Source organism: Hesperophylax consimilis, chromosome 15 (assembly GCF_061612785.1).
Source record: "Hesperophylax consimilis isolate HC1 chromosome 15, BYU_Hcon_1.0, whole genome shotgun sequence".
NCBI classification, from domain to species: domain Eukaryota; kingdom Metazoa; phylum Arthropoda; class Insecta; order Trichoptera; family Limnephilidae; genus Hesperophylax; species Hesperophylax consimilis.
The window spans coordinates 11,426,510-11,439,691 of NC_142850.1; the positions used below are offsets into that span (position 1 = coordinate 11,426,510).

General features: G+C 33.3%; 1 protein-coding gene across 1 annotated transcript in view; it reads left to right on the top strand.

Moving 5' to 3' along the window:
- Positions 1 to 12,976, top strand: part of LOC149417291 (atrial natriuretic peptide receptor 2-like) — a 366,040-nt gene extending 353,064 nt beyond the window's left edge. Inside the window, exons 6-8 of the mRNA XM_089640191.1 lie at positions 3,015 to 3,189; positions 7,760 to 7,950; positions 10,283 to 12,976. Of these exons, the coding sequence (XP_089496317.1) occupies positions 3,015 to 3,189; positions 7,760 to 7,950; positions 10,283 to 10,900 (984 nt within the window). The 3' untranslated portion in view covers positions 10,901 to 12,976. The remainder of the gene's footprint in view (positions 1 to 3,014; positions 3,190 to 7,759; positions 7,951 to 10,282) is intronic.
- Positions 12,977 to 13,182: the final 206 nt, after the last annotated feature.

Below are 13,182 nucleotides of genomic sequence, written 5' to 3' on the forward strand. Positions count from 1 at the left end.
GTATATCTCAGTAAGTTAAAGTCATCTTATAATGCTAATTAGCATACCAACATACCTAAATATACCTCAATTAGTTAAAGTCGTCTTCTAATGCTAATTCGCTTTCCAATATACCTTTGCATAACTAACAGCTGTTACCGATTTAGTGGTACATAATACAATACCAATAATTATTTTTGTCCATAGGTGTATATTGAAACCCACAGTAAGTGGTTTGCGAGTAATCGTTGAAAAGTACAAAGTTGCATCAATGGTAGTATTGTCAGGTAATATGTTCTTTTTCCCCTCATATGTTCTTCCCCACTTATTCCAATAGGGTAGAGAACCCATCGCCCCGACAAGGAGCGTCCAAGTATCTCCATCCTGGGCCACATCACTGCCTCAGGAGTTGCTTTTGCCAAAATTTTGCCCAGGAAAGCTTACTGGATGACTTCTCTCTGTAATATAAAAATATCAAAACAATTTCATACCTTCAGCCATCGATCAAACGTTATTTTTCTCATCCAGAGCAAATCATCAGAGTTAAATAGTTTCACCAAACAAATCAGCTCTACTATACGAAATAAACCATATTCACAACAGCTTATGTTGCAATATTTATGAAATAAATATATTACAAACATTGGAGTATGTATATCTTATCAAATTTTGAATTCCTTCTACTTGAGTACAATATTGCGACTGTATAGTTTAATGTCATGTGAACACAGAGTGTAAAATAGGGGTTAGTTACACGCCGCAAACGACTTTGTAAAGTGCAAATTAATTGACTTTTGTCCTGAAAATGTCGTTTCTGGTACCTACACGACTTTTGTGCAAAATGCAAATAAGTGAAAAATCGCCTTTAAAAAGGCGGTTAAGTATGTTAGGGTCTTAAGCCTCGTGGTTCCCGCCGGAGTCTAGTCGATGCGGGATACTTCAGTCGATGAGGGAGAAGGACCAATTAAATTCTCAGAACTCAGCAGAAAGGGGGCTGTGGCAGGTAGCTGGTAGATGCGAAGATATGTCCGAGGCGATGGCGACCCAATGGAGAAGGAGAGTTTAAAATTGAAAATAGCTGCTTTTTGTCAAAATTGCGACTCTACAACGGCACATAAAAAAAGGTCGGCCAAGGTCCGGTGGCCCGTTTACGGCTTCTCATTGGTCGGATTTCTATATCCGTTGGAGTGTACAAGCCAGCCTCGGACTACCCACACTTTCTACCCGTTGCCCGCCGGCCAATTTTTTATTTTTTTTATTTTTTAAAAGTTACATTTTTTACATTTTGAGGAATGTCTCAATCTTATAGCTAAGTACATAATGCAGTGAAGGTTCCGTGAATGTGGACAATTTCAAATAGTTTATTGATGTCACATCCACGGATTAACATTATAAACAAAAACAATATAAAACTCGTCCGATATAGCGACATTGAAGAAGAATACATTTCTACAATAATATGGTAGGTATTGCCTTGTTACTGTCCTGCTAGGAACTTGGAACGAAATTAAATATAGCGATGCAGGTGTATTCAACGGCGAATTAATGTTTTTAAACCAACGCATTAAAAAACAAATATTTATTCCCTTCGATATTTTTTTATAAATATATTCAATTACTACCTTTATTTTTTTATAAATATATTCAATTATTACCTAAAGTAGGTTTCCGTACTTAAGTAATCTAAAATTTACGTATCTTAAGAATTTATTTTTGATTCTTTCAGTGGATCCGCAAAGAGTGCAAGGCTGATGTAAGCGTAATGAGTAAGATCAAGAAAGGGACGCTTAGATGGTTTGGGCATGTAGAGCGAATGAGCGAAGAAAGGAGTGTAAGGAGAATATACGATGCAAATGTGAATGGTAGCAGAAGTCGGGGACGCCCGAGGAAGACATGGCATGACCAAGTGAATCAGATACTTGAGTCGGGCCATGTCAAGAGTCAGAACAATAGAAGAGTATGTATGAGACGATGTATGAATGTGAATGAGGCAAGGAGTGTGTGCCAAGACCGAGTTGTTTGGCGGTCCGTCCTCTCTGCCTACCCCTGCGGGGAAACGGCGTGATGGTTAGTTAGTTAGTTAGTTATTCTTTCAGTAAAGTGTCCATGAACTTCATAAGAGACCAAAATGTAGAATGACACTCGATATGACTCCTTATACGTGACATATTATATTATGCTTTGATAGTATTGACATAATGTAATAAAAATACCAAAAAATACTCATGTAAAAAAAATACCACATGTATCTTTCGTTTGCTCAATGTAAAATTGAATAAGTTATATGGAATCCCCAATAAGAATGGTTAGAGGGAAATAAAAAAAAATGTTTTGAAACACTTATAGTTTAAATCTTTCCAACCACCCCAACATTTAAAAGATTTATTAGCATTCCACAAACTATCAACTTTAAAAGATAGAAGAGATATATCTGACCAAAAATTTTTATTCAAAATTATCCACAATTCTGTTGACAACGACTACCTTCAGGGAAATGTTCATTTTCACTGTCCAGTTCGAAACACACGGTCAAATCCACATCCCACACTCAAAAGCTAACTAAACACAAAATTCATTTTTCAGAATGACATGCACAAAATAAAATAATATTTTTTCATGTTTTTCTGTTTATTTATGTTTTTTTCTGTGTGAAACATGAATTTTATGTGGAAATTTTGATGGTTTATGCGACATGTAAAATTGTATTATTTATATAAAATGGTAAAACTGTTTGTTTCCCCAATACACTAAAATAAATAATAAAATAATGAAAGTCATCTACAAAAGAAAATCATACCTACTATTAAAATAAAACCCAACATTTTTAATGTTTTATTGGATATGATTTCTATATTATGTTTGATAAAATTGAGTAGCCTATGTCTTAACGTACATGCTGACTTGTGCAAATTAGAGTTTGTGCAAGTAAGATTGACCAATGGACGTGGAAGAAACAATAAAAGTGCTGAAAACCAAGTGATTAATTTTTTTTCTGGTAACACGTTTTCAACATGATTAATTGGATTTGTTCCCAGGTGGAGACGATCGGAGACGCCTATATGGTAGTGTCCGGCCTACCGATGAGGAATGGCAACACGCACGCACGAGAAGTGGCGCGCATGTCTCTGGCACTCCTGGAAAACGTACACAAATTCGTCATCCCGCACCGACCCAAGGAACAACTTAGACTGAGGATTGGAATGCACACAGGTAATCAATCAATCATCATCACTTCATCATCACTTTTGGCTCTACAACCCCTGGTGGGTCTTGGCCTCCTCAAGATTCTTCCTCCACTCATCTCGGTCCCGCGCCAGCTCTCTCAATCAATATCTTATCAAAATACGCTGATGAACGAATACAACAAAATGATTGATTGATTTTGTCGTTGGAAATCCATTATTTTATTTAGTTAACCTATATTATTATTATTTTATTTTTGTTAACGTAGCTCACATTATCGTGTGTGCTTATAATTTGAAAAATATATATATTTACAAAAAATATATACCCACTGTTGGAATCATAATCTGACCGCGCTAGCAAATATCGTTGATTGAACACTGTGATCGCAATAGGAGAATCAAGAGTGGAGTGTTAAAATTAATTGTGAACTTTGAAGTTGACACAACTATGGTTAGAGATGGTGAACATAGAGTAAGGAAGGAATCCGACTTACACCTTTGATGTTATTCAAAGATGTTGATGGTTGGTTTCACTCACAAGAGATATGATTTATTTTATGCACAAGCTTCCATAACATCCAGATTGAATACGAAAGACACTGAGGGAACTGAATATATTCACTGCACAGGCTTCTACCCTGAGTTGAAATCAATAACAGCACTGATAACAAATAGATGTTCATCAAACAGGCTTCATCAATAAACTGCTTTGACAGTCGCTTTTATTGTTGCAAAATGTCAAACACACACGTGGTATAGTCGGATAATGAAATTTTGTAGGTAGAATAGGATGGGAAAAATTGCAAGGACAATGTTAATGGAAGATTAATAGTTGCGTCAACAAACACAGATGACGGATTTCGTAAAAATCGTATTGACTTAGGGGTTTATTGATCGTCCGTGCTGCTATCAACAGTGCGAACATACTGAGGAAATGATGTTCCTTAGACATCAACCCTATGCTAATGTATATTTAAAAATTAATACATAATCTATCATATAGTTTGCTCTACGGTCATAAAACTTAGCTCATGTCTTTTATCTGTGTGCATATTTTGCGTTTGCGTATTAGTCGTCGTTATTACATGTTGTTATCTTCGGGCCATTGAAGATAACAATATATCACTCTAACATGGTTTGCCATATGCGCAGAAAGGAAAGAAAATTACTTACCGCGACATTACCAAACATACTATAAAATATGGCTAAAGCCATATCATTCAACGTTTCGTTTCCGTGTGTTAATTTTTCACCAGGGCGGTAAAGAAATTATCTACCATTTTAAGTTAGCAACCTTGGATTAAGTGAAGGTATACAATAATTAAATAATAATAATTATAGTCATTTATTTTTGGGTTATTATGCCGTGTTTCGATACCTCGTTTTAAAGCCAAAGTTTTGGACAGCATTACAGTGTCCATGATTTTTTTTGTGTATTACAGATTGATTCAATCCTATTACAATACACACGAAATATACAAAGCTTTGAATGAAACATTTTACAATAACCGATATTTTAGAGTTTTTGCCTAAAATGACTTTCGAAATGTTTAAGGCCAATGTGGAAAAGTCAAGAGACCTAGAGGTATCATTTAGCAGAACCATACCTCTTGTCATGCTATGCAGGGCCATAACGTCCGTTCTTCCGTGTGAAATACAGAGCAATACTGTAGTGGCGTCGACCCTGATGGTAGTTGTTCGGTACAAACAATTTATAGCATTCTAAGAGGTATGGGCTGTCAATGTAATTATTTATGATTTTAAAAGCTGTTACTTGAAGGGTCCCATGATCATGGCAGATGTGTGAAACGTTCGTTTAAGAAAGAGGTAGCGTAACACTGTATAATGCCCCAAAAATAAATCACTATAATACCTATGACCGTGAAAATCTTAAATCAATTATAATCATGTTTTTTTCAATGAATGAATGAAGTTTAATCTTGAAAAAGTGGAAATTAACCCACTTTCCGATATCCGATCACTAAAACTGTGCAGATAGACTCAATGTCGATGAAAATGCATTCTATCAACTTTTATTGGCAATCACATATACATGGGCGGACATATACCAACACATTTCTATGAAATGGGATGACATTACAGCAACATGCGAAATAAACATCGGTCGTACCCAAGTGGGATTTTAGATTTTAGCGCAGTTGACTGCATAAGTTAAACCAAAAATACATTATTTAGTGAAAATGGACACATTAATCTTAAAAAAGACACTTTTGTACGGGTTGATTTTTTTAAAACTATACCTCTGAATATACCTGTGTATATTTATTTATCTATTTTATTTTATATAAACACCCATAGGGCTTTTAATAATGTACATCTTTATTTTTTTAGTTATACAGATTACATTAAAAAAAATCAGTGTTAACAAAATATAGGTTACATAAAAAATATCAGAGTTAACAAATTATGTTACATAAAATATAAGAGTTTAAAAAATATAGGTATGGATAGAGTACAAATAAGTGAGACAAAAAATATAAAATCTGCCAAAATCCTCCAAATCAACAATAATGATAATAAGAAAGTATAACAATAGTTTACAAATTAGGTAAAAAGAGTTCGCACATACTCCGTTTAAAGTTTTCCAAGTTCAAATTATTGTCAAATACATTTATATTGTTTAAGTATTTGTTACCAAGACTGTGTAAACGTTGTATTGGATAATGAAAACTATAGTTAGAATGAGATGTGTGTATGTAAAATGTTGATATTTGCCTAGTTGTTCGTGTAGGTATGTGTAGATTTATTAAATGGAGGAGTTCACAACAATCGAATTTAGAGTTCAATAATTTTAATAAAAAGGTTAGGTCGTTTATTTTTCTTCTGTTTTCTAATGTGGGAATATTTAAAAGATTCAATAATGACAGGTAATTTATGAGTTCTAAAGGAATGTTAGATGAAGCGTAGAAATTTTCTTTGAATTCTTTCAACATTATGAATATGTACATTGTAGAAGGGCGACCAAACTATGGAGTTATGCTCCATCAGGCTTCTAACAAGGGATATGTACAATAGATTTATGATTTGTAAAGATTCAATGTTTTTAATTAGTTAGTGTGAGTAAGTATTTACAATTTCTTTTAAATATCCTTAAAAATAAAATACCAGATTGTAAAACTCCATTGAACATCGCTTTTATAAATGGGTCTACATTATCGTATAGGAATAAAATTATTTTGTATAGGTAGCTATACCAAATCGCTCAAGAGCACAATGGAAAGGAATGCTGAATGTTTCTGAAACAGAAAACATAAGATTTTATGTGGAGTAGGTATCCAATAGTATTATTGGTAAAATTTCGAATGTTTTTGGTAAAATACGTGTCATTGAACAATATTATTTGGAATTTATCATTTTTTTAAATGGTATTTCAAGCTTTCCTTGCTATGACGCCTTATGATATTTATTGTATTTACGACTTTTGCTTTCCAATGTCAAAACGTAGTAATTGAAAATAAGTTGAATTATTTTGTGCGAAAAAAGCTGAACGAAGGAAGATTTATATACTGATATATCGTAAATGTATTTTGTGAAACTTTTTTTTTTGTTTTCCTAAAAAGCAATAAAAATGTGCAATTGCGTCATTTTTTATGGGAAACTGCACATGAGTTCCTACTGCTCACAACCGTCTGGAGTCAGCGAAACTATACCCCAATAAGGGTATGTTATGAGACTGAAAAATAAGGAGGGAAAGAGTAAGTTGGGGAAGTACCTGGCTATTCAGATCTGGTCACCAAACACGGCCAAAGCCATTCCAGGCACCTTTTCAATTTCTAGTGGTGGTTTTACACCAGGGCAATACTGAGAGTATCTTTCTCTCAGGAACGTGCTGCAAATATACTACTTATAAATTATTTAAATGAGTGGTTTGTTAAATAACACACATTGACCAAACAAAATTTACTTGCGCACGCCGGGATTTGAATCCGCAACTGTCAGCTTACTAGTCGAGCGCTTTACCCCCCGGCCGTCGAAAAATAGAACAAATACTTTGTCTTAAGCAATAATTTATTTTATTTTATTACCAAAATGGTTTCGCTAGATTCAAGTTTCATTAGGGTAAAATTGTAAACTAAACGAAAATAAGTTGGGCGAAAATGCATTGGCATTCAAGTGCGTGGAAATACATTTGTATAAATATATACAATGTGTCCGGGGAAAAGTAAATTAATTTCGGGAGCTCATTTTACGAGAGTATGATGGTAGAAGTAAAAAAAGTATATTACTTTTTAGAAATTCCATTGTTTTTTTTCCCATACATAAATATTTTTCCATGAGTAGAATTTTTTTTCAAATAAATAATAAATTCATCTTCTTCACGCAAAAACTATATTAAAACTTTGTTATTTTGAAAAAATATACATGTCGTTTTACTTAACTTATATTAACATTTGGAATCAACTCCAGAAAAAAGTGCACTTAGTGAAACCAGTGGGGTTTGCGACTTACGTAATAATTGCAACTGTCCTTATATTTTTCAATTTTATTAAAAAAATTAAATCTTAATCTCACGGATTTTAATGTGCTTCTATCTTGAAATTGTGAACTAAAAGTAATTGTTTTTCCCCTTCCAGGCCCCTGCGTAGCCGGTGTGGTAGGCCTGAAGATGCCTCGATATTGCCTGTTTGGGGACACGGTGAACACGGCCAGTCGCATGGAGTCCCATGGGGAGGCTTTCCGGATACACGTCAGCCCCACCACAAAGGAGGTGCTCGACGACTTTGGCTGCTTCGAGCTCGAGTGCAGGGGGGAGATTACCATGAAGGTAACTCTAACATTACCGATCTAAATATGTATTCTTGATTAAAAAAAATATCTCCGACAGCAGTAAAAACATTTTTTTACACGACTTCCTATTTTTCAATGAAAAAAATAAACTAGATGTGTGCGAGGGTTAATCTTGATGTATGAAAGAGACAACAAAGTATGACTGATATGCTAATAAAAGGGTACCCCTGTTGTGTTTCATCGTGTTTATTACCCTACCTTCAGAGCGTGTAACTTCTTACGTCTCCTTTCGTCTTACAGATTATACCAGTTAACCCCTCAGTTGTCTGGCATATTCAATCAGAAGTTCAGATTATTTCCGTATGAGTATAAATGGATTAATTCTGAACGTGTCTGATAAATAAATACTGTTTTCGAATGGTGGTAAAATAATTTTTGAAATTTTATTGTAAGAAATAAATAAATATGTTTTATAAATTTAAATTATAAATGCAAACATAAAAAGTTTAAAAAATGGCTCAACTTACGTTTTTCGATCTAAAAACTGAACTAAATTTACTGATAACGAAAAAACACAGGTTTTATTAGTTAGATATTATAAGAATTATCGTCATTTAATTTTTCTTCATTTCAAATAAAAATAACAATTAACAACGATTTCATGAGCTATTTCCAAATGCAAACAAATTAACTGAAGGGAAACTTTACTCACAGGAGTTATTTTTAAAATTTATTAATTGTTTATTTTCCTGAGCAAACAAACAATCTATTTGTAATGTCTGTAAGCCAGAAGACGAAAAAAATTCTGTTTTCTTATTAGCGATATCAGTCAACTTTCAAACTTGTTATAGATTACACTTACAAAGATTATCATTTCCGTTATATTTTCCCACTTCTTTCTTTACAGCAAGCTCAGTGTAATAGACTCCATGCGCTGAGTGAGATTCTTTTAAAATATCACTATTGATATATTATAGAAACCACTATTGGTTCAAACCTATCTTTTTTTATTAAAACCTTGCCATGAATAAAAAATAGAAAATTATTACACTTATGAGGCATAACTGTGAAAATAAAATTAACCTTACCTTACATTACCCAATCCCATTTTAAAATTCAGATATTAAATGTAATGACTAAGGACGGGTTGTTTCGGAGAATTTGAACAATTCATCAAATTTAAATGTTGATTTTCAAGTTCTGTGAAGGATTTTTGAAGTTCCGTTTTTATTTCAGTTTTGTAAAGCAACTAGTCTATAATGATATAATATCAGAACTTGAATAGGACTTTCACAGATCCCGAAAATGAACGTTGAAATGTGATGAATTGTTCAAATTCTCCGAAACAACCCATCCTTAAAGATCAAACCATAATATTACGCATTACAAAATTTACCTCCGGTTTGAATTAGCGATAATGATTTTTTTCAAACATTAATTTTGTTACCCTTGGGTGTGATTCATTTAACTTGGTGCAGTATTCTTAAATCTGTAAATGTAATTAGTAATGACTAATGACCTACAGATCTACTTATAGGATGAATGTTTCAATATTTTTAATTTTATTTTTTTATTTTTATAGTGAATACCTCACAAGAGTCCCAACTGCTCCCGTCTGGAGCCAGTGAGACTATGGCATCCCCAATTGGGGGATGTTGTGAGGCTGAAGGTAAGTGGGGAAGGGAAAGAGGAAGGTGGGGAAGTACCTGGCTATTCAGATCTAGTCACTAAACACGGCTAAAGCCATTTGGAGCAACGTTTCAATTCTGAATGGTGGTCTTACACCAGGGCGATACTGGTAGTATCTTCCACTCTGGAACGTGCCGCAAATATACTATATATTATTTTAATTAATTAATTGTGAAATAACACAAATTAATCAAATAAAATTTATTTGCGCACGCCGGGTTCGAACCCGCGACCTTCGGAATGGCAGTCCAATGCGTTACCACTGGACTATGCCGGCCGTCAAATCGTCGTTTAATGCACATATAATGTGATTTGAGTGCGAGGATTGGTGCAATTTTGATACGTTTTAAATAATTTGATCAGTGTGGAAAAGAGAAACATCATTAATTTAATTGTTTGTCGATGTTATTTATAATTTTTATTCAACAACAATTATGATAATCCATCGTTACATTATTTCAATACAGAAAATTAAATCAGTTTTGTTTAATGTCAACAAACTTGTTGATGTTTTTTTTTCTATATAATCGTATATTGCAACCAGAAATTAAATTTTATTTTAGCTGTTGGTTTACCCCAGTCAAATATAAAAAAATATTTTTTTAGTTTCCATAAACGTTTTTACACGGTGTTAAACTGCAATCATATTAAGACGATCTAAATCATTATTTCTTTTTCAGGGGAAGGGTAAAATGGTGACTTATTGGCTAATCGGCGAGAAAAACTCCGATTCTGGTAACAACGAGGTTCGTGAAATCTCTTCTTACGCCATCTCCAGGAACCCCACCATAACCTACGACGAACCTCCCGATAGTCCTATCAGCCCAAGATTCGCCATGAAATCCTCTAACGTATCCAACCTACCTGATAACAACAACCCTCCGAGAAGCCTTGCTAACTTCCGCACCATCTCCCAAGACGGCGAAGACAACGGTAAACAAAGAGACGTTCCAAGGATCAAAAGGCTAAGCCAAACACCTGCCAGTTCCGTGGATTTGAGCAGCCCAAGCGGAAGCATCAGTTCCCTGGAATTTCCACAAGATTCTTCAAGGAGCTTCGACAGAAGCAGCTTCGAGTTCAGCAACCAAGAAACACAAGTGAAGAATGGAACAAACACGCGAGGAGTTATCATTGAGCCCATCAACAACGTGAAATACGCCACGCGGAGCGACGGTGATATTATTGTATCCAGCGTTCACGTGAAGGACGTCGTGAACAAATTCAATCACACACTTAACAATGAAACTGGTAAAAACACCTGCAAAAAGATATTGAATTCTTCTAGAGGCAAAGAGTAATAAAACTAAGTATATGTTGATCTGGTGAAGAATTATTAAATTCTCTTTCTATTGAATTAATCAGTGTTCGAGCTGGCCTCACAGTTTTAGGTAGGTGTTCTAGGACACGTGATTCTAGGATAACTGCCATACTCTGGATAATTTCCTCATTATGATAATTAGTCCCTGATTGTTATGACTTCCAATAGACCAACCCCGAATAACTATTGCTCCCGAAAAGCTTCTTCTGGACAATTAAATGCTCCCCATAGATCAAACGTAAAGCGACGGGAAAGGTAATAAATAGTTCCCATATACCTACTAAGCGTATTATTTTTTTAATAAAAAATCTGTTATCCAGTACGTGAAATAATTTACGGGTGAAAATAAGAAAATCAATATCGTCATGTAATGTTCCACCACTAAAGACAAAAAAATGCAACCAAAACCAACCTGTTCTAACCTAACTTATCTATCAGTTAATGCAACCCACGGAGAAAACTTACCGATATAAAATATTTTTTCCCGACTGCAGAATACAGATATTTAATAATTTTATACAGAGACTTAAATATTTTCACTTAAAACTTCAAAAGAGCACAGCTCTGGAAAAAATCGACGTTTTGTGCTGAAAATTCGTTATTGAACATAGATATTGAAGTAACTGTTCTTTATAAAATTCATAATCTAGAAGTATTCCATTTGAATAGTTGAAACCTGAGAAGCGGGAAACTTTGAGTAGATAGGAACCTAATATAAATAGGTAAGTCATTTTTTTAAAGTGTCAAGAACACTTTTGAGGACAGCTGTCTAATGGGGCTATCGTTGGAAATGTTGTTCTTTAGGGAGAGTTGTCTGGGGAGCTTTTGTAGTCATAAAATAAAATTGGAACTCAAACACGGTAGTTTTGCATAGCTGCAATCTAGTATTGTGTGGGATTATATCTCTATAAGATTATTTCGTTATAAGAGTACCTACAACAATAAAATTTTGTTAATATTATGTAATGATATACCTACAAAAAGTCTATGGTAAAGTTCTTTAATTTTTATCTTTTAATATAAGCATACTTTTTAATATTATGTTCAAGTGAGTAGACGTATTTATTTGTTAAGATTGAAAAAGATTGGGGCAGAAGTTGAAGATTAGCTATATTGTCTGAAGTACCTAAGTAAAGATAATACTCAGTAAATGTGTAGATAAAATAAAATTATGTTTCTAAAAATAATAATTGTACTTCTTATTATAGTAACTTGAACAGTGATTCATTTGTTGTGCCATGAAATATTTGTGTAGATATTTAAAAACATATATTATATTATTATTATACCACACAAAAGTCCTAACCAACAGAATCAATGGGAATGATTGCATCCTTGTTTTTGTCTAGAAGAAAGTGGAAGAGAAGAGGTGAAACTGCTTTCGTGTCTCTTCAGATTTGGTCGCTTCAAAAATATATATAAAAAATATAGAAATCAATGACTTTGTCGTTTGTGATATTATTAAAATGAAAAAAATGCTTTGTGTTTAGCGGCTAATTTATTTAAATTTACTAACCAACAGGTTTCGCTTGGCTTAAGCATCATCAGGGTAACAATTTAATAATTCAGTGTTGGGGAATGTTAATTTTGTTATTAGAGTCTAGATACAAGGGATTTACCACTCATCCATGGATATTATCAAAGATATTTTTTTTATTATTTTTATATTACCTTCATCCATAGAAAAAGTCGTGTTATTTGACAAATATAAAACTTTATTTTATAACAAATCCATACAAATTGAATTCACTATGCTATTTATTTTACATTATTTTCGTTGTGTTGTTCAATGTGAACTAGCACTAAGCGACGCTTTTAATAATTACATCTAAACATGACGCGTATCATTGTAAATATTTAGATTTTACAGCTGTATTAGAGATGACATTGAAAAATTATCTACTCGCAAAAGATAAATTGCTCCAACCCTTAAACACAGTAATAATATTTAATTAATGTAACGTTTCACTTTCTTCATTAGTTTTGCATTAATTGTTGCGTTATTGTATTAACTTTTAAATTACATAGAAATGTATGTTTTTTAATTCAAAATATTTTAGAGCTTAGAAAAAAGTAATATGTTTAAGATATTTAATATTACATGGTATTTATTTTGATGACACAATTTATGAGGGTGCTTCTTTTATAACAATTAAGACAAGTGTAATTCAATCTGATAGAAAACTGTAAAAAGGTTTTTTTTTAATATATTCACTAACATCACATTTATTAACTATACTATATAACAGCGTAATAGAAAAC